This window comes from Sinocyclocheilus rhinocerous, unplaced genomic scaffold (genome assembly GCF_001515625.1).
Source record: "Sinocyclocheilus rhinocerous isolate Xijiao unplaced genomic scaffold, SAMN03320098_v1.1 scaffold2134, whole genome shotgun sequence".
NCBI classification, from domain to species: Eukaryota; Metazoa; Chordata; class Actinopteri; order Cypriniformes; family Cyprinidae; genus Sinocyclocheilus; species Sinocyclocheilus rhinocerous.
In genome coordinates, this window is record NW_015652303.1 from 486,054 (window position 1) to 509,019 (window position 22,966).

The window sequence follows — 22,966 nt, forward strand, 5'->3', positions numbered from 1 at the left end:
CACTTAAAGTTATACTTTAGTATAATTTAATTACAACTAAAATACACTTAGTACAAAAATAGTTGTTCCAAAATAGCACACTTCAAGTGAACTAATTAACACACGAAGTATACTGAATTAGTCTGGCTGCAAGTATACTTGGTATACGTTTTTTTCACTAGGGAACTCTATATCAAGTTTCACAATCTAAACATTATAGGAAGTCAGAGAACTCCATGATGTTTAGAGGTGTGTGTGTGTGTGTGAGAGAGAGAGAGAGAGACAGAGAGAGAATGGAAACTGATTCGCTCCCAGGTGTTTGTAACGCTGACGCGCATTTAACCTTTCGGAGTCACTGTTCATCCGTATACCTGACAGGAAACTGAAACCAGTGGAATTCAAGCTGACAGAACATTGGAATAAACCAGAGGACTTGCTTTTGAATCCATTCCTTCTCTGTAATTGAAAATGAGCAGCCGACGGCGGCGATGCAAGCGCCAGTTGATCAAATTTACTCAGCATATTGCTCGATTAATCACAGGAACTCTGAACTCAGGTAAAGTCAACCAGTTTGTAACGGTCTGTTTCTGAATATTATTTAGGCTACCGCTCTGAGTCTGTATGAGACTAAAAAGATAACTTAACTGGCATATTTCATCGTTTGACTGTCGCTTTGTTGTTGTCCTGAAGTTCATTACATCTTTTATCATGCTCAGCTTTTGTTCATAAACTGTTACTATGAATGTCATAACAGATTGTTTGTTAATGTACATTTAAGTTGAAAAGTCATTAAAGTTAATTATCCTATTTTCACACACAATAGCCTAGTCATGAACTTATGATCTGTAATTACCAATACCAATTCCATTTATTGTGCCATTGTGTAAAAAATACACAGTGTGCCTTTGACTGAGAAATATTCAAATTCAGAATTGGCTCCTTGTTGCCCTAGGGTTTCAATACAATCACTCCTTGCAAGATTTCTGATGTAGCAATATTGTAAGCTACTCGAAATGTAATTAAGTAGCAACCAAAAATGTTAATGTTTAAAAAATGAAAAAAAAAAAAAAAATTTTTGTAAAAGATCAAAGACATAATACAAGTTAGTTTTTCACTAATTGTGCTCTTTTGCCATAAGCTTACACACCAGTCAAACAGATCAAGGGCAGTTTTGACATGCACTCTCAGAAAAAAAAGGTACAAAAGTTGTCACTGGGGTGGTACCTTTTCAAAAGGCACACCTTCGTACCTAAAGAGTCCATATTGGTACCATAAAGATACATATTAGTACCTAAAGTGTACATATTAGTACCTAAAAGGTACAAAAGTGTACCTTTTGAAAAGGTACCACCCCAGTGACAGCTTTTGTACCTTTTTTTCTGAGTGTGGGGAAGTTGCAACAAAGCAATCTAAATTTACATTTATGCATTTTAGTTGTTACGGGGCGAACGAGACGTGAGACGTGCGGATACATGTGCAAGGCTTTATTTACAAAGGCGTGGTCAATAAACAGGCAAGGGTCAGATAACACAGGTATATCACAGGCAAGACAAAGAATATCCCTAGGGCTAGCGTGGGTCTTCGATCGGCGAACAGTATCCAGAGGGCTTGACAAGAGGGGATAGTGTGTGTGTGATTGGTTACAGCTGTGTGCAATCAGTGCAATGGATGATGGGAAATGTAGTCCGTGGTGATGTGTAACAGTCTGTGTAGTGAAAGAGTCAATATGATGGACGAGTGACCTCTGGTGGCGATTGGACGGAAGTCTATGGACAGGATTCGTAACATTAGTAGATACTTTTATTCAAAGCAACATTGCACTGAAGGTATATTATAAATCAGTTTTTGCATTGCCTGGGAGTCAAATGCATGACCTTGGCAATGCTACATGCGCTAATGTTTCAGAATGAATGAGTGAATAAATAAATAAAAATGTAGATCAATGTAACAATTACAATTGTTTAATCCAAGTTGTTTTACTGTTCACATTTTTCTGAAAAAAGCATAGCATGTAATGCATTCAAAATAGAGATGCATGTTTTTCCTTTTTCTTTTTTTAAAGATCAAACTTTTTATATCACAAGGTATTTCTCTCAAATCAGTGTCCAACTGTGAATATATGTATTATATGTTTTTTTTTGTTTCCCATGCATATATATATAATGTAATTATCCCATACAACAACAATTTATTTTTCTATTTAAAAAAAAACATGACATCAGGTAAGAAGTAATCCCACTAAACTAAAGGAAATATAAACCCAATAATCATGTCATACACTTATATTACAATAGATCAACTAAAAGGTATTCAGAATGGCACAGACCATTTTTGCTAGATTAGAACAACAACAACAAAAAAACACCACAATAGCAGAAAAGGACTTTTTTTTTTTTTCAATGAACTGTCAGTACAAGTAGGCTATCTATCTCTTTAAAAAATATTTTTATATTGGGCAGTGAGAAACTTTACAAAAATCACAATAAAATGAATACCTATAGTATAAGCTAATCAACAGGTTTTGTAACTCCTTCCAGACAGTCTTGTGATTATAATCCTACACCCCCTTTTTCTTTGACTCTTCAAGGGTGTAATTACACATTTTACTGAAATTCTTAATATTTAACATCTTTTAGTCTGAAAATAATTCAGGCATGTACAACACAATGATGTAAATCCACCAAAGTTGCATCAGCTAATGTTTTAATGTACACTGTTCTTCCAATAAATTGATTCAGTCATCAATACACTGTGTTAGTAAATTAGGCTGTGTAGTGTATTCTGGTTGTGTTCAGTCATCACTGTCTGCTATTTAGGTGCAATAAAAATAATAATATAAATAATCTCTTACCACACCCTATATGGGTTATTATTGAAATTACAGTGCTAATCATTAATGGTCTTAACTTTGTGAATGAGAGTTCTAATTAATTTCATCTTTCCCTTGGCTGTGCTTCATATCCTTGTGGGACTAAATATAATTACACACTCCATCATTCCATTGCCGACCATAAGACACTGATGATCCCTTAATAATGCCATAAATTAAGTATTGCAGACACTGGTATCTTTTTCAGGTAATTTTGTCTGCCACATTTCTACTGGATTTTGGCTTCATTTTTTCTGCATCTGAGAAGGTTTTGTGCTGCTGTTTTATCTGCTACTTGAACACACCTTCCTTTTTTAAATTCATGCATGCAGATTACATTTAGTATATTATTAATTTAAAGCATTTGATTCACTGCCCAGCACCTGCTTTGCCTTAAAAGCATCATAAGATAAAAATAACTACAAGCCATTCAATCTTTTTCCCCTACTCCAAAAACAGGCCAAAGAAGGCATTTATGAAAGTAATACTGTCATGTTGCCACTCAGCAGGAAAATAATAATTACCACATTTCTTATGGCACACTATGGCAATAAATGGAAAAATGAAAGAATTTACATTAAACTAAGCCCCGATGAAGACGTAGCAAAATGGGTCATTTTTTATATAAAAATTACTAAAATAGCTCCTTTTTATAGTTTTCTTCTATCAGCCACCATTCCTTTTCGATGTACTCTTTCATCTGAGCTGAAGCTTATTTTTTATTTTTTTTTGTGGTTGATAATGTTGTTTTGACTGTTTGTGTTTGTGTGTGTGTGTGTGTGTGTGTGTGTGCAATGATTAATTTTAGGTTTTCTCACAACTGTATTCTTAGTCCTAAAATAGAGTGAAATACCATATTCTCTCATGTAAATTAAATTTAAGGCCGGCGATTTCACATACATCATTTCCACATCCTGCGCAGAGTGTTTAATAACACCTTTAGAAGTTTAAATTATTTTCTTTTTGTAAATACTAAAAAGAAACCAATCTAAACTTTTGAGGTATTCTATTAAAATGAGGAATTCTCATTAAAAAACTGGTGTTCCATGAATGATGAGATGCTCTATTAAAAATCCAGTGCATAATTCGCCAATATGTACACTCGGGCGGTACCTTTTCAAAAGGTACTAATATATACTTTTGAAGTATAATATGTATCTTTAAAGGGATAGTTCACCCAAAAATGAAAATTTGATGTTTATCTGCTTACCCCCAGGGCATCCAAGATGTAGGTGACTTTGTTTCTTCAGTAGAACACAAACAAAGATTTTTAACTCAAACCGTTGCAGTCTGTCAGTCCTATAATGCCAGTGGATGGGAATCACGGCTTTGAGAGTCATAAAACATACACAAACAAAACCAAATGAAACCCTGCGGCTCGTGATGATACATTGATGTGAAAAGACACAAAACGATCGGTCTGTGCAAGAAACTGAACAGTATTTATATTGTTTTCACCGCAATGTCTTAACTGTCCTGAGCGCCTTCGCAGACTTATAAGTGCATTACCGCCACCTATCTCTCAAATGGACCATTGACACTCCCAATTGAGATTGTAGATAGTGTCAATGGTCCATTTGAGAGAGATAAACATCAAATTTTCATTTTTGGGTGAACTATCCCTTTAAGGTACTAATATGTACCATTTAGGGGTAAATACAGAGATGTAACTTTCAGCTTTAAAAAAAAACATTAATTTATATCAACAAAACAAATTTTGTTATAAGGCTATAATAATTTTTAAGGCACATCAGATAAAATTGTTCTTTAAGGTAACAATTGAAGGGTGCCACTTTTTTTAAACAGTGTCTATAACACATACTAAATTAAATATTATAATTGCATTTTATTTAGTTAATTGATGTTTCCTGCATAAAAAAGTTTCCCTTTAAACCGATTAAAAATCTGGAACTAGACACATGCAACTCTAAAATCTGCTCTAGTTATTTGTAGCACCACCTGTGCAGTGAAATGTGACCAGTGAACAGTGGTGGGTGCTGTGACTTGATAGATTATGTTCTAGGAGCAGCTTGTAACATCTTGACCAATCTTTAAGTGGGTAATTCTAGTACTCCAATAATTAATCTCCTCATACAAAAACAATTGGTTAACAAGAACATTTTAACCTACAAATAGTAAACAGTTCAAGTAGGACTGAATGTTTTAAAGGACATCACAGTATGTGATTATAATTGTGAAATATCTTCAATGTTTTTTCTTTCTTTCATTGTCTTCTGTATTCCCTCAGATATGGTATATTTCTCATGCATGGACAATGAAATTTTAAAAATAAAAATTTTTTAAGCACAGAGACTGTATCTTGTGAAAACCAGTGCTTCTCTGCAAGCATCAAACCTATGCACCAGGCCGTTCTTCATGAGAATCTGGGATAGAGGTATTATGCATGTCCTAAAGGAGACACCGCTCAGTGTCTTTCGTTACCTGACCTGCTAAGGCACAGTAGTGAATATTTAATAAAATTCACAGAAACAGGCCAGCAGATCCTTTAAGCTGTTTGTGCTATGAATACTGACCCCCACACACATACATAATACCTGCTAAATAATATTTTATGAACAGCTTTAAATAACAAAACAGCCAGATGAGTTATACAAAAATTGAATCAAAATGCCATTACATAGGTGTAAAAGCAATATAAAATACAGCACATACTTGTATGTTGCTGCAAATATTGACCCCTCTTACCAACAGTTAAACACTTGTCTCAGATCTCAGACACCAAGTCTGTTTGGACCCTAATGTAGTTTCTCAAATCACAGATAATGGTGTGTAAAAGGAAACATGGCCTTGACAAAGCCATCAATACATGTCGCTCTATTTTCATTATTCATCAAAAAGGCAAGTGTTTTTGTAATTAGTGTCACTGGACCTGCTAGTGCCAGGATTCTCAATTAAAGTTAAAGCTCTAGGCGTCATTGGGCAGTTTGCAAGCAAGTGAGGGTGCGTCTGAACTCCTGCATGTATCAGAGTAAATAAAAAAGACGGATTCTTTGATTCTGAAGCTGTTTTGCCCATACAAATGATGGCAGCTGTGTGTGCTGTGTTGTAGATAATGAGGATGAAGAACAAGAGAGCACAACGGTGCGGTATCACCCGGAAAATCTGGAGCAACTGCAGTCGCAGACCCATTTCTCCAGACAAGAGCTGCAGTTACTCTATAGAGGATTCAAGAATGTGAGAGTTCAGTTAAACCCCACCTGCTGGGTGTAGAAATTAAAAATGATGTTGTCATTTTAGGGCTCCTGCTCTCTTTGGAGATATTCCAGTGTCTTAAATATTGCTTTCTTGTCTGGTCCTGTTTTTGCTAGGATTGTCCAAGTGGAGTTGTGAATGAGGACACATTTAAAAACATCTATGCTCTGTTCTTCCCACTGGGAGGTTGGTCCACTTAAATTTGTTTTTATAGATTATTAAATGTGTTTAACCAAACAATATGATGCCACCTTTGGTAAAGTTCATAATAGGAAACTGTGCAAATCACGTAAAATTACAGATTACCTTTACTGCACATTGCAGTCAGTGTCTCCTTCTTGTGGTATGATGTGAGATTTTTCACAAAATATAATGATTTATGATATCATGAATCCAGTGTAACTTTTCATCCCTTTGGAAAATGGAGTGTACCCTGTTATTACCAGATGCAGTTCAAAACAAAATCCTGTTTTTGTTATGGGACAGTTCAGTAAAAGCTAAATTTAAATGTATAATAAAACTGACTCCCATCATAATTTGTCTTTGAAAATGTTTAGATATTTACATATGTCACAGAAAATCTTTTACTTGCATAGATATAATTGATTGTTTTTATTTTCTTAGATTCATCGAAATATGCTCAGTTTCTTTTCAATGCATTTGATAAAGATAAGAATGGCTCTCTTAGTTTTGAGGTAAGTATTTTTAACTTAATTAGATAGTTTGGATACAATATCATTATTAATTGTTCCCTTTCATTGGAACTTCGAACTGCGTCCTCTAGGGGTCGCTATGGGGAACGCCTCGTCGTGACCCGTGTCTGAAGCATACATTGAAAAAACACCAACTCGTTGGCCGGCGACAGCCATGACGTCACTACCGGTGCGACTATAGTATAAATAGGCGCCGGGAGCACACATCATTCTCTGAGGCGTTCCCCATAGCGACCCCTAGAGGACACAGTGTCTCGATCCCTACTCAGGGAACCATGGTTACATAAGTAACCTGAGACGTTTTTTTCTGACATGAATATCATCCAAACATTTGCAACAAATAATGATTTTCAAATGTTAAATCCTGTAACTCCTGTAAAATATAGCAGGAATGTTCAGGCATTTTATTATGTCAATTCTATTCAATGGAAGTTGTGGCCTAATGGTTAGAGAGTCGGACTCGTAACCCAAAAGGTTGTGGGTTCGAGTCTTGTAACGGCAGGGGGTGTAGGGGGGGGGAGTGAATGTACAGCGCTCTCTATTTTATTTGTTTTCAGGAGTTAGTCTGTGATCTCTCAGTTTTGTTGAGAGGCACTACAGAAGAGAAGCTGAACTGGGCCTTCAATCTATATGACATCAACAAAGATGGACAGATTACTAAAGAGGTCTGAAAACATTTTAATCTGAAGCTCTCAAGATCTGAACTACATCTTGAGTTTTGATTCCTGTCAAAAAACTTTGTTTGTTCTGTGAAGTATTGAATGCAAAGACTGTATATGATATTTTTTTCAGGAAATGTTAGATATATTGAAGTCTATTTATGATTTGATGGGGAAATCTATCCATCCACGACTTAAAGAGGAGGCAGTAAGGCAACACGTCAGAATGTTCTTCCAAGTAATGCCTTTATGCACTATTATGTTTAGAAAAAGTGACATTTTTGGAAAATATGTAGGACCTACCATTTTGCTTTATATTATAGAAGTTTTCAGGTGAAAATGTCCACAAGGTGGCGCTAGAAGCACTATGACTTTTAATCCTATTTGAATATGGCACTTAAAGGGATAGTTCACTCAAAAAATTCACACTTGTTCAATTACTCACCCTCATGTTGTTCTAAACCTGTATGACTGTCTGTCCTATGTGGAACATGAAAGAAGATATTATGAGTAATGTTCTAACAACGAACACCACTGGTAACCAGTACTGTTTAGTTACCAACATTCTTCAAAACATCTTCTGCAGAGGAAAGAAAGTCATACAAATATGAGGGTGAGCAAATGATGACAGAATCTTCATTTTTTGGTGAACTATTTTTTTTAATTTTTATTGCACCTTAAATATCACCCTGTTTGTCGTACAGACCTTTTGTATGGTTTCATAACACTTAAATTGTGCACAGGTTGTCTTGAAAACAGTAACCTGGGCATAATAAAAATTGTTACTGTAATGTTAGTTCTACAATTTTGTTAATCATGTAATGTAAAGTGCCATTTAGCCCTACTTTCAATCAAAGTCATGGCTTCAAATGCCAGTAAACACACTGAAAGAAAGTACCTTCAGTGCACTACGAGTTCCTTAAATATTGTAATTTTGGATTCAAATTGTTATTTAAAATTAAGGTTAAAGTTTAGAATAAAATAAATATTTTGGCAGCGGGCATTTCACCTGGAAACAGTAGTGAGATATGCCAACCATTAAATCTGTTATTATAAATTATTCACATTTTTAATGAGGTCAGGCTGGTTATGCAGCAGAAATATTTATTAAAACCTCTCTCAAATCTCTGTCAAAAGTCAGTCTCAATATGCATTACTAGATTACACCTCGCTCATACATTTGAAAGCAAAATGCATTGTAATCACATTTGTTTTTTTGTTTTTTTTTTCTCTCTCCCCTAAGAAAATGGACATAAACCAGGATGGTGTAGTAACTATTGATGAATTCATTGACTGCTGCCAAAAAGTATGGCTCATTTTTATCTTTATCTAAACCTTTATTTCCTAAAGCAGATATGCATAATAATACAACTGTTGATGCTTTTGTTTTGCAGGATGAAAATGCAATGGAGTCTCTTAAGATTTTTGACAATTCTGTCTAGATTTTAGTCAGGAAATCCACCCTAAGCACTTGGACATTTCTAGATAAGTAATACTCATTGTTATAATGCCAGCTTTTCTGTGCTGCTGTTCTGGACTGCTCTTGACAGCTCAGGACTGCTCTGGACTACTCTGGACTGCTCCAGATTGTCTTACATTTACATTTAGTCATTTAGCCGATGCTTTTATCCAAAGCGACTTACAATTGGGGAATACATAAAGCGATTCTTCTTAAAGAGGCAAACATACACAGGAGGTGCTTGAAATACCAAGTTTTAGGCATTGTTCAAATAAGTACAAGCTAGAAAAGGGAAGGAATAAATAAAGAGAAATCTTCTCTTCTGTTGACTAATCGCTTGTCGCTTGTCTTTTGTGAACTGACTGCTGAATGTATACATACCTTGGTAGAAATTTGGGACTCTTGTGTGATGATGAGTGCAATGTTACTTGTAAAACACAACATCAGTGTTACTGTATTATAATGTGCTTCTGTGGTTACTGACTTGGCTAATATTTGGCACAGCCTAGCTGTTTCATACTGACTGTTTCACACATTTTCAAAGCGCCTTTAACCCTAACCTTTTAAATATTTAATCCAATAGATAAATAATTTATGGTAGACTAGGATTACTTCTCAAAGTCAAGCTAGAACCATGTTACTCAAGTGCGCACCTGCTTTTCTTTACATCAAATGCGCACATTGTTTAGGCAGTACACCAGATTTTTCAGCCAAAAACTTTGAAGTAATATCTTTAACTTTTTTTTGTTTATTATTATTATTATTATTATTGATTACTTGTACATGATGCAAATGTAGTCTTTTAATTACTTAATTTTTTATAACACCATTCAATAACCAGCAACAGGTCTTTCTTTCTTTCTTTCTTTTTTTTGGCAGGGGTTAGTCTGTGATCTCTCTTGTGGAGAAGACTGAATATAGTTTATTGAACAAACAAAAGTGACACTATAAAACTAAGGGGAACTAGAAAGAAAAATAGACTGAAACTTAGTTTAATGATGTAACACGTAGGATGAAGGTGCGTGACAACCCCCAAATATTGTTTTGGTGCTATTTTCTGTTCTCTAAATGCATCAATTCTTTGATTAATTAAATCCTTATTGTTTATAGCATTCAGCTACTGTAGCAGTTTCCTGAAGATCAGATACCATAAGTGAAATTTCAGTAGTTAGCGAAACTGTATAGGATGTACAGTATGGACAAGGTAACACTGTTTATAATAGCGTAGTATATCTCTGATAATAAGTCAATAATTAACATTAAATAATGCTAACTAGTAATGATATAGGACTTTTAATATATATATATATATATATATATATTTAACTAATTGACAGTTTAAAAGTATTTAGCTGTTTTGTATATTTTTAATGTCAAGAATATATAATATACCAGTGGTAAGGGAATTAGGCCTTGATAATGTTTTATATAAATTGGTATGAATACTTATTACCAAAAAGAGTAGAGCCTCTAACCCAGAGTGCCTCCTCTTTCTCTCTCTCTCTCAGGTAGGGAGGTCTGTAGTTAGTGTCATTGGCTTCGGACATAATAGTTATTTTGTTCATTCTACTTTTATCAGTAGAAATGACACTGTTGAAAGATATGAAATTGAAAAGGTGTAGGTACAAAACATGCAGTTATTGGCAAATGATGAGAGGTACATGGCATCCAAATGGTGCATTCCAATGGACTATATAAATGAAAATGTAGTCCAAATTAATTTTATGTGTGACTTTTTAGATATTTGAAAAATGTAACTCTTGTCTCAGAGGAATAATAAGATTTTAGTAGTCATTTGCAAAATGTAACACTTAATACAGTTTACTATTGTTTATTGTAAGTGTTATATTCTCTTGTAATAAAATAATAAATGCCAGCTGCCTTGATTTAAGCAAATGTATAACATTTTGATTGCTGCCGATTTTTAATCAATTTCTTTCTTCAGCTCAGCATTAGTAATTCAGTAATTCAGTGGGCAAAGTCAGACTATAACAGTCTCAGACATCCACGTGACAGTTATTACATAAAATAATATGAAAGGATTCCAACAAGAGGAGGCAAGTATTAAAATGTAATGTAGTATAGAGAAAATGTTCTTATTTTATAGCAGTTGTGTTTTCACAACACACTCTCATCCAGTGGCATGCAGAGAGAAATCGCAGGGGAGAAATCACATTATGAGGGCACAGAAATCATCGTCCAGGGTCACCAAGATCAGACCAAAAGGGCCCCCCGACCCCCCCAACACTGAACATTACTGCTCTCATCATCCTAGTGATTCTTTAATTCTGCATTAAACACATTTGAAAGTTCCTCTGGTTTCTGAGTATTCCATAACTTTACCCAAAGGCATCCCTTTACAATTCTGTCATTACTCACTTATTCTACTATGATTTTCTGTATTATATTGAACCATCTTTTTTCCCCTCAAGTATTTACAGTCTGTTCACTAAAATTACTGCCTACATCCAATTTATAACCTAACATGACAATCACATTTTAATTTATGTTTTACTGAAGGGGGTCTCAACTCTGGCCCTTGAGGTCAACAAATCTATCAGAAGGTAATACTATCCAAAACCTTACAAAATCTCAAAAGCTTACAATAAGCTCAGTCTTTACTAGGAAGTTATCATGCTTTTTACTTTGGAATACTGTTCCAAATAATTAATAACATAATTAATAATCCCTTCTGAAGGATTTGGTTATACTTGAGTAATTACTAGTGGGTTACTATGACCTTCACTTTTGAATTAATTATGCATTATGCATTATTCATAATAATTATGAAACAGTCACACTTTATTTTAAGGTCCAATTCTCGCTATTAACAAACCATTAACTATGACTTTTGCCTCAATAAACTCCTAATTTGCTGCTTATTAATAGTTAGTATTAATAACTATACTAATATAGGCTAGAGTCAATATGTTATTAATAGGCATGCTAATAAGCAAGTAGTCAATGGTGAGAACTTTATGAATGGTGTTACTTTATGAAACTGTATGTAGTTCCTTAGCACGTTTCTGGGAGGTATGAAAAAAATAGTAGTTACTGATTAGCTAACAGTGAGCTAACAGATTCAGTTGACTTTCTTAAAGGGGTCATATGAGGCGATTTCAATTTTTCCTTTCTCTTTGGAGTGTTACAAGCTCTTGGTGCATAAAGAAGATCTGTAAAGTTGCAAAGACTAAAGTCTCAAATCCAAAGAGATATTCTTTATAAAAGTTAAGAGTCATAGCTGGCCAATCACAGCACACCTCGCTTTTTCAGACTGATGAGCTTTGTAAAAATCGACGCGTTTCAAAAAGGCGGTGCATAGAGGAGCAACAATAATGTACAGTATGTGGAAAATAATGTGTTTTTTTAACTTTAAACCGCAGAAACATTACACCAAATACACAAAATAATGTTCTTTTTAGCAACATCATATGACCCCTTTAAAGACTTTCTTTCTGACACATTCCCACTGGCTGCATGCACAAAAGTCCAAATTCAGCAACAAAAGATGCAGAAATCCTCTTCATTCTCCTTAAAAATAATGTAACCAGTTTAAACATTCTATGATCAATACTGCAATATAAAAGACAATAAGCAACTGTCTGATGTATTTTGTTTGCCAATTGCTTGTATTTATTTTGTGAAGCGTCCTTGGGTTCTTGAAAGGAGCTATAAAAATTAAGCATATTATTATAATTATTATTATAATTATTATTATTATTAAAGTAATTAAATCTGTGGAATCAGTCCCCCTGCCATTTTTTTTTAACTATCACAGTTTTAGAATAACCATAACACGTGAACACTATACTTGAGACTGGTGTGACAGAATCACTTACCGACCCTGTGAACGTATTTTTGGATGGACTATCCAGTTGCACTCAGGAGTTTGAATTAACATGAACTATCTTACTAGGGCCACTCTTGCATTGCCTGTGAGAACCATGCAATAATTCCCTGAATTTTCAGCATCATTACTCCAGCCTTCAGTATCACATGATCCTTCAGAAATCATTATTATCATTGTTGAAAGCATTTTTTTTCCCAGATGAATAGAAAGTTCAAAAGAACAGCATTTAGCTGAAATAGAAAGCTTTTATAACATTTTAAATGTCTTTACAGTCCATTTTGAATAATTTAATGTATCCATGTTGAATAAAAATATTAATTTCTTTCATTTCTTTCCAAAAAAAAAAGAAAGAAAGAAAAAAAATCTCACTGACCACAACTTTTGAACCATAGTGTAAATGCTACAAAAGCTTTCTATTTCAGTTGCAAAAGTGGGAAAACTGAGCTGGTGCTCCACAATGTTTTCCACTTTTTGTTTTTGTTGTTGTATACAATAGACCTACAATTAAATATCTTGATTTGATATGTTTAAATAATTAACAGTATCCCATTAGCAGTGGCCCTGGGCCCGGGTATAAGATGATATGTATGCATGTGTTGACTCATATCAGACTATCACATATCAAAGCCATTTTGTCCAGCTGAAATATTTCCTTGATCAGCAGGTGTGCTGTCAGCTAAAGGTTAAAGGTCAGTCTAATAAAACTGATGCCGAAACAGCTGTCTGTCAGAGATAAGAATGACATCATGTTTTTTGTCACATGACATGTACTGTATGATAACTATTTATGATGTGCCATCCCTGGTTCCTGCAGGCTGTGCTTATTATCTGAATTTAGAGGCTATATACAAGCAACATTCTGTTATCAATATTGCAATATAAAAGACAATAAGCAAATGCATTTTATGGACTGTACAGTAAACTACACTGGTCATATGAAGTAAAATGTCATCACATGGTGCAAACACTTGGGTGCTGTAACTATAACTGTATAATTAGATTTTCCCCCCCATTCATATCCTTTTATCTCTGTCCATGTTGTATGTGCATATTGAGACATAAATGGCAATGAGACTTTGTGAGGACCATCACGAGGACAAAATATGGCCTACAGAGCACACAATATGGAAAACAGCCACCACACTGTTGTGTTTGGCTTCCAGGACACAAATGCTAGTTTAACATTTATACACAAACAGTGAATACCATTCCTTCTAGAGAGAACAGGAGAGCTGATGGCTTTCCAGACAGTACTGCAGACTCCCTATTGAGGAAGAAGAATGAATTCACTCCATTAGACTTATTGTCCCTTCACCAAATCACCAAATACATCTGCGTATCATTTTAGGTGTTCATAGTTTAGACAAAAACACTAAGGCAGTATGTTTTTTTATAAGCTTTTTAGATCTTTTTTTATAATCATACTTGATTGATATTTTAGTTTTTCTGTTGTCTAACAGTAAGATGTGTATCAAGAAGAATGTGTTAGATATTGCATGAGTGGGCTGAATTATACAGTTGCTCAATGGATATATTGTTTAGTCTTTTCTATACAATAGCAAAAAGAGTCTGAGATCTAAAAAGAGTCTGAGAGTCTGAGAATACATTTCTCTGCAAGTTAAGTTTCTGAGTTTCACGGCTCACAATCAGTTTATAATATCCCAGAAGCCATTTGATTCACTTGCCTATATTAGGGCTGTGTTACAGCAGGTTGTGCTTATTTGCAGCACAACATTACTTTGCGGTTAAGCATCTGGAACAGCAAAGGATTTTGTGCCAAGAAATTCTTTAAATGCTTTTTATATCTTAGTTATTGTTCTCTGTAAATATCCATTCAGTGGCTCAATGCAGATGAGCAAATTTTGTAATTAAATGGATGTCATTGGTCATTTATATTGTATATTCCATGTTTTTTATCCCTGTATGTCCTGCATGTGTGTGTGCTCTCTGTACTACAATGTAAGTTATGGTAACACTTTAGATTAGGGAACACTGTTCACTATATTAGAATGTACATTACTAGCATATTGGCTGTTTACTTATAAAGCACATATTAATGCCTTATTCTGCATGACCATATTCAAGATCCCTTAAACCTATACCCAATACCTAAACATAACTAATACAAACAACCACCTTACTATCAGTAAGCAGCAATTGAGGGAAAACTCTCAATAGTGTTAAAAGTGTTACCGAAGTTATTTGTGTTCATGGATTTTTTTGGAATGGCCTTAACGGCAACTCAGACACATGGACAAGGTCAGACAGCCCCACTGCATCTTTCTATTTCCATTGTGGAGAGACAGAAAGTGTTATCAAGCATCAAGAGCCCCACCAAGCACCTCTGGTCACTTAAAGGATGGTTCTATCAGTGTGCTTTGACACCAGTCCTAAAACCCTCTCCAGGATGAGAGGCAAACTCCCCATTCCCACAGTGAAAAACTGATGGACCCTCCTTAAAGTACCTGTCTCCCTATATCTAAACAAGACAAAAGAGTCCAGTGGACTACAGCTCTTCTAGTACAGGTTCTCCCTAGAACCCAGCAAGAACTTGAAGCAGGAACATTTAAATTTCTTGGAAACTGAAGAAGTGAAAAAAGGCAGAAGAAGAGGAGGAGACGGAGGAAAAGGAGGAGAGAGAGGTGTGGGACCTTCTGTGTGTCAAGTGGAATTCAAATCCAGGGTACTGAGCAGGCAGAGTGGTGGGACACTTCCTCCTTGACGGAACTGATCCGACTCAGCAGACACCAAGCAAGACAGGCACGTAAGACAAAAACCTTCTCCAAATCTGTCCTTCAGTGACTGTCTTGTCTATATCTGTCTGTTTTTTCTTTCTTTTTTTCTTTACTTCTTCAGTGATGGTCAGTATTCTACTGTTATCTAATGCTATCTAATAAAAGAAATGTAATGTAAATTTGAATACATTAAATACTTAATACCTTATATACTTCATCTTATATCAAAACTCATCTGTTTAGCTGTGCATTCATTGAATGAGCACTGTGCGATGTCCGAACTGATTGCACTATATTCTATGTATAATCGTTTTCTTAAATTCATTTTAAACCTCTTAAATCAATTTTTTAAATCATTTTCAAAGTTTTTAAATTCCTTGTTTTATTGTTGTGATTATTTTTTTTATTTTCTTTTATGTAAAGCACTTTGAATTACCATTGTGTATGAAATGTGCTATACAAATAAACTTGCCATGCCTTGCCTTGCCTTATATACCTAAAATGGTGAATTAAAGCAATATAAAATATAATGTAAAAATATAATTAAAAAGGACACATTTTATTTTAAGATTTCATAATTTGGCTGGTTAAGGTACTTGCTTGCATGAGCATGTCTTGACAGTTAGAGTGCCTGGACAGAAATAACCAACCAATTCTGAAATAGGGGTTCCCTTTCATGGGAACTTCGAACTGCGTCCTCTAGGGGTCGCTATGGGGAACGCCTCGTCGTGACCCGTGTCTGAAGCATACATTGAAAAAAAAAACACCAACTCGTTGGCCGGCGACAGCCATGACGTCACTACCGGTGCGACTATAGTATAAATAGGCGCCGGGAGGCAAAAATGTCAACAATTCTGTGTTTTTCTGTCAATATGGGGTGCTGTGTGTACATTAATGAGGAAAAAAAATTAACTTAAATGATTTTAGCAAATGGCTGCAATATAACAAAGAGTGAAAAATTTAAGGGGGTCTGAATACTTTCCGTACCCACTGTACATGTAAAATAGAAATTAAAAATTGAAAAATTGCAAATCATTTGTCAATATTAGTAATGGTTTGGGATGGATGAGGCAAGTCATATGCTAAACCAGCATTTGAGAGATATGTAAATAAAAGTGTGCCCCTGCAGTATTCCTCAGGCCACGGGTTTGACAGGCACCAGCATGTGTCAGTAGAAAGTTGTCATACGATCCCTTGGTGATGAGACCTGACTCCGTTAAATAGTGGACACCACCTCTCTCTCTCTCTCTCTCTCTCTCTCTCTCTCTCTCTCTGTCTGTCTTTCACAGTCCTGCCACCTCACCACAGAGCACTGACACAGTTTGCACATACCCACTTTAGCCAAGGGGTTTTATGACCTCTCGCAATGTTTGTTCACCTAAAAAAGCTTTCAGTAAGTCAGGGTGCTTTGGACTAGGCTGACTGTTAGAAAACCAAGTGTAAGCCTTAGAAAATTATTATTATTATTATTTAGTTTGTTTGTTGTGAAGATAGATTGCCTGGATTTAGTGTAAGTTTGTGCTCATTTTCTTCAGAATAATATGAGGGATTCCCTCATGCTTGTTTCTTATTTAAAGGAACACTCCACTATTTTTTGAAAATAGGCTCATTTTCCAACTCCTCTAGAGTTAAACAGTTGAGTTTGCTGCATTTGAATACACTTAAATTTAGGAAATAAACAACCTGTATTCTAAAATATATAAATAGCATTAGATCATTTGTTTGAGAAAATTGGATTTGGATATAATTCATGCAATTGGAAATGTTAATGTATCTGACAAGAGACCAGATTAGTAGAATTAATCTTAAATTAGTAAATTAAAATGGTTAAATGGCTTTAATTTTTTTCAAATAACCCAGCTAAAAATATTCTACTGAGGCTTGTGTGATGACATTTTGATGGTTTTATTAAAATATGCAGAAAAATGTATCATTGTAAACTAACAGAAAAAAGTGCTCACTGAATTTAAATCTTATCTAAATGCCATTTCAATAAAAAAAAATATATAATATCAAAATTGTGTAATAATACTATTAATGCTTAATGTATTTACCATGGTTATTATGAGATGACATATGCAAAATGCAAGGTGCACCATGATGCCATGTTGCATCATGTTGTTAATGTATGAATCTGGTCAATTTTTTTAAAACAATTCCTGTATTGAGTGTAATTCCATGCTTCATAGTTCTCATGCCATTTTCTATATTTCCTTGTTCTAATTTTTCTTTCACAGGACTAAGATGGAGTGAGGCACAGTCAGTGAGACAGCTGAAAAAAGCCAACTCTAAATGTAAACATAACACTTTGCTTTTTACTGCTGCCAAAAAGAAGGGCATCAAAAAAGGGTAAGAAGCTTCACACTGGTTAGCTACCGGTACAGCTTCTCAAAGACAGATTTCAGGACGAGAATGAGATTGTACACTACAAAGTAAGTCAGGACAGATTGCCACTGATTCTGAGAAGAATCCTGCTAATTTAATATTTAGAACCACAGGACTGATTTGAGCTACAACAGAATTTCAAAGTACAGACCAAGTCAAACTTGGAAACAATGGAGCATCTTCCACAGACAAAAGGAAAGGGAGTCTTGATGTTTGCCAAGAGGCGTCAAAGGATGGATGAGCTTTCCGCAGAACAAGAGGAAATGAGACGAAAAGGCATACCAATGGATGCATTTGTTGAACCAGAAGATGAAACTGTTAAACCTCCTCCGCAGGAAGAAAGTAAACAAGCCCCACAAGATATCTATGTAAGGCAACAACAACAGTATCAAGACCAGCCATTTCAGCAACAGATGTTACCACAATCAGCAAACGGTATGAATGGTCTGGATCCATATCAAGGTTCGGCTGTTTCCAGATCCCTTGTCTCCAACAGAACTGCTAAGCCCTTTCTGGGTGGTCATAATCAAGGACAAAAAACGTTTTCACCAGTCAGCGGTGTCTCAAGCCCAACATCTAGGAAACCTGAAAACATATTCAAGGTTTCTGTTCCAGTAAACACAACCCCACAGGTTTGGTCCCCCACATCAGACATCATTGCTTCACGTGATGAACGTATTGCTATACCTGCAATTAAAACAGGGATCCTGCCAGAAACTAAAAGGAGAGGAGCAAACAAGACAGACTCAAAAGAGAAGCCTCTGCTTCAGAAAAAAGGTGATCAGAAGTCCTTAACAGAGTCAGTTCCAGAAGAAGACTTTCTCAGTCTGGGTGCAGAAGCATGCAATTTCATGCAAGCTCCAAAAATCAAACAGAAAAACCCTCCACCTGTTCTACCCAAACCTGCCATCAACCCAGCTCACCCTCCTTGGTCTTCAGAGGGCCGTGCCGTGTCTCAGAGTCCCCTTGCAGCATCAAGCTCAGCTCCAGCTATGGGGCACACCCAGGTGCAGGCAGTACCCCAACAAAACCCACCAAAGCAGCCTGCTGGAAAAGCCTGGCCCCCATTGTCATCTCAACCGATACCACAGGAGGCATCACCTGCTTGGGCTCCATCCCACACACCAGATCTGCATCAACCAGCCTGGACTCCAGAACCACATCAGGCAAAACATACACCAGATTCACTACGTGCTGGTCCTTCCCAGTCTAAAACATCATGGATTAGATCAAGTGATGGTAACTCTGTTGCTTCCTGCCCACCCCAACACCTGAGCACATACTTTCAGGGATCTAAGGCTCCATCATCTTCTCCTAAAGGGTACTCATCAGATGCAGGTGCTTCTGAGGGACTGAACCTTAAAGGAAAAGGAGCTGAACTGTTTGCTCGAAGACAGTCCCGTATGGAAAAATTTGTGGTGGACGATGAGACTGTGAGAGCCAACAAAGCCAGATCCTCATCGCCATCACTTTCAATGCCAAGCACCTGGAAATACTCTTCTAATGTCCGTGCCCCACCTCCAGTCTCCTACAATCCTATTTTGTCCCCTTTTTATCCCCTTGCAGCGGTTAAACAACCCCCTCCTGCAACTAGTCCAAAGATAAAGTCTAAAGCAAACAAGGAGAAGAAGAATCCACCACCCAAACATCTCAATGTTCTGGATGTTATGAAACATCAGCCTTATCAGTTGAATTCCTCGCTTTTCACCTACAACTCCACTCCAGAGGCCAAGGAAGCAGTTCCCCCTACAGAGTCTAAGCAAACTTCTGCTCAAACCCCTACCAGTTTCCAGTCCCTTGCTTATGAGCCCTCTACAGCGTTCTCCCCCTCCCCAAATAGTTTGCAGTCAGTTAAGCAAAATCCATCTAAAGCCACTGGAGAGGTAAGTGTTCCATACACCTTTGTTCGTCATTCTACATCAAATGAAGCCACCATTATTCCACAACAGTTACATGGGAAAAACTAGCCATGCACGATGGCCCTAGAAACAAAGGCATTTCAAACTCCTCCCTGCCTCCTGGTATCTCTGGGGGCAATGTCTGTGTAGGGTCTTCTTTACCCGTGAATAATGAATATGCTTCACGGTGTGCATTACCAGTGGCTCCAAGACCAAAGTTTTCGGCCAAAATGTCAAACACTGGAGGCAAGAAATGGAAACCAGTAATTTTGCAACATTAATTGAGTTTTTTTAAAGCATATATTCAAAACAATATGTTTTGGCAGATTCAAAAAGTGCTGTTTTTGCAGTTTTATTAGTTCAAATTTTTTTTTATAGTACAATCAACTCAAAAGATCCAAGGAAATTTGTTTCCTGAAGTCATGACCCTTTAAATGACTCAATGCACAAGATAATAATTTCCTACATTATATAACAATTGTACTATTTATAGCATTTGTAGATTAGATGGATTTTTTTATTAGTTTCAGTTTTATTGTGATATGTTTCCACATTAATGACGGTTAAGTTTATTTTATTTTTTATTTTTTTAGAGAAAAACTGTTAAACATTTTCTCTTTGTCTTGTGTATAGCAACACAACACATTTACCACATTATGCCAAGTGTTCCTGGATGGTAAAAAGGAATGTAAACTTATTTGTCAGCCATGTTGTCTGGCCAGGCAAAGCACCAATGAAATAATCTGTGTTAAAAGCATTAAATGCAATGTTTCAGGTCAATATACTAGATCTCCCCTAGGACTGAGCCTGCTTTGCAATTTAGTCAAACCTCCAAATCAGTTGTTGGTGTAGTGAGGAAACCCTTTCACAGGTTCTGCCAGTACATGGTTTTAAGACCTTTTTTTTGTGGACATTTGAAGTCAATCTAATAATAGAATTCAGAATACTTTATTTGTGTTATATATATTTAAAATTAAATAGTTATGCATTTAGCAGACACTGCTGTTCAGATACAGTGAACAAAGGCTGGGTGTACAGAATATATCTTAGCATATTTATTTGTACTAATTCAAATATCATTATGAACTGTTACTTCTGTTGTTATTTCCCCTTGTCATTTCAAAACTATTGCACTTCCTGATTCTTCTGTTTAATAAATATTTCCATCAGCTCTGTTTCACTTAATGCTTTCTGTGCTCTCTATTTGATTTCCAGTGCTTTCTGTGCTCTCTAATTGCTTGCCAATTGTTCCACGAGTTCTCTTTCTGGTATTTCCCTCATGTTACTCTGCTTTCTATCTGGTAAAGTCCCCGCAAAGACCAGTCCATAAATGAAAAAAGCACAATATTTTCCTTCAGTGTAATAACAATACACCTTGCGGCAAAAAGTACTATACTGGGTCAACAAATAGTACATATTAATAACACAAAAATCTTTAAACGAACTTAAAAGATAAGATTTTCCATTGGTATACCATCATTTTGAACAGCTTTAACAGGTCTGTATTCTGTCAGATTAATTAATTTTGTTCTTCACAGATTGTTACTAGATCTCCCCTAGGACTGAGCCTGCTTTGCAATTTCGTCAAACCTCCAAATCAGTTGTTGGTGTAGTGAGGAAACGCTTTCACAGGTTCTGCCAGTACATGGTTTTAAGACCATTTTTTTGTGGACATTTGAAGTCAATCTAATAATAGAATTCAGAATACTTTATTTGTGTTATATATTTTTAAAATTAAATAGTTATGCATTTAGCACACACTGCTGTTCAGATACAGTGAACAAAGGCTGGGTGTACAGAATATATCTTAGCATATTTATTTGTACTAATTCAAATATCATTATGAACTGTTACTTCTGTTGTTATTTCCCCTTGTCATTTCAAAACTATTGCACTTCCTGATTCTTCTGTTTAATAAATATTTCCATCAGCTCTGTTTCACTTAATGCTTTCTGTGCTCTCTATTTGATTTCCAGTGCTTTCTGTGCTCTCTAATTGCTTGCCAATTGTTCCACGAGTTCTCTTTCTGGTATTTCCCTCATGTTACTCTGCTTTCTATCTGGTAAAGTCCCGCAAAGACCAGTCCATAAATGAAAAAAGCACAATATTTTCCTTCAGTGTAATAACAATACACCTTCCTTGCGGCAGTACTATACTGGGTCAACAAATAGTACATATTAATAACACAAAAATCTTTAAACGAACTTAAATGATAAGATTTTCCATTGGTATACCATCATTTTGAACAGCTTTAACAGGTCTGTATTCTGTCAGATTAATTTTGTTCTTCACAGATTGTTGATATACTATAGGTAGCTTGCAGCGGACTGGGGCTGTGGTTTTCTTAACTCTGCACATAGCTCATTTTAAAAATAGCTCTTGCTCCACTATGTTAGAAACACACAAACCCTATTAAGACACCACTTCTGCTTAGCCATCTGATCTTACTGATCTTACACTTCTTAACTAGTCAGGTGCCTCTAACCAGAGGTAAGTGCTGAAATAACCTCACCCTCAACTCAACACCAAACAGACTAAAAAAACATCTTTTAATGACAACACTTGAGTGAAATTAGCTTACTCTATGATTTGACATCACTGTTTTTTTTCAGTGAAGTTCCCCCACCTTCCCAAACTGAGAGTATAAACTTTTTTTTGTGAAAAATTGTGTAAACTTTTAATACAAAATTATGTAAACTCAGTCCTTCTTGACACTGAGCGTACAAATTCGAAGACAAATTGCCACGTCTGTCCTGTTTAACTCCTGGAGGCTGACCTCCTTAAATGCTCTGGTCTTTAATGGGGAGTGTTGCTCAATTTGTCTCTACAGAATCCCCCACAGGTGCTAAAGAATGTTAAGATTGGGTGAAATACATGTCCACTGAAGGATTTTCACATTGAAAGAATGCATATCATCATTGTCATGTTGAAAAAATGGCCAAGAACTCAGGGAATGAGGAGAGGGTAGCATCTTCTGTTTCAAGTTTTTGTATTACATCACACAGTGGTGTGTGAATTCATGACAGCATTGATAAAGCACAACTCCCTCAGCACTTTTTCATCCCTATATAAGAGTTTTTTCTACCACTGAACTTCATTGTGGGAAAAATACAGTTCTCACTGTATGCCTCCTCTAGCAACACCAGGACATTTTGGATGCTTTTGGATCCAAAATGATTGACTTGGTCTCTTGAGACCAGAGTATG

At 35.9% G+C, this 22,966-nt stretch overlaps 2 protein-coding genes across 2 annotated transcripts; both read left to right on the plus strand.

The window, feature by feature from the left end:
- The first annotated feature begins 357 nt into the window (after positions 1–357).
- On the plus strand, positions 358–9,063 carry LOC107714629 (Kv channel-interacting protein 4-like). The gene is made up of 8 exons (XM_016520545.1): positions 358–535; positions 5,919–6,043; positions 6,178–6,247; positions 6,686–6,756; positions 7,332–7,439; positions 7,567–7,671; positions 8,677–8,739; positions 8,828–9,063. Exons 1-8 carry the CDS (start codon positions 448–450, stop codon positions 8,873–8,875), a joined length of 678 nt encoding a protein of 225 aa, XP_016376031.1. The 5' UTR covers positions 358–447; the 3' UTR covers positions 8,876–9,063.
- A 6,362-nt stretch (positions 9,064–15,425) lies between these two features.
- LOC107714630 (synaptopodin-2) lies at positions 15,426–20,920 on the plus strand. The gene is given in 3 exon segments (XM_074560092.1): positions 15,426–15,506; positions 17,715–19,821; positions 19,824–20,920. Coding segments are annotated over 2 exon segments (2,007 nt in total). The 5' UTR covers positions 15,426–15,506; positions 17,715–18,032; the 3' UTR covers positions 20,042–20,920.
- Positions 20,921–22,966: the final 2,046 nt, after the last annotated feature.

Excerpts from the sequence above, each read along its gene's own strand:
- LOC107714629 (XM_016520545.1), top strand. The coding sequence starts at position 448 with ATGAGCAGCCGACGGCGGCGATGCAAGCGCCAGTTGATCAAATTTACT. Across the intron at positions 6,044-6,177 it reads TCTATAGAGGATTCAAGAAT|GATTGTCCAAGTGGAGTTGT; the intron begins GTGAGAGTTCAG and ends TGTTTTTGCTAG. Across the intron at positions 7,672-8,676 it reads ACGTCAGAATGTTCTTCCAA|AAAATGGACATAAACCAGGA; the intron begins GTAATGCCTTTA and ends CTCTCCCCTAAG.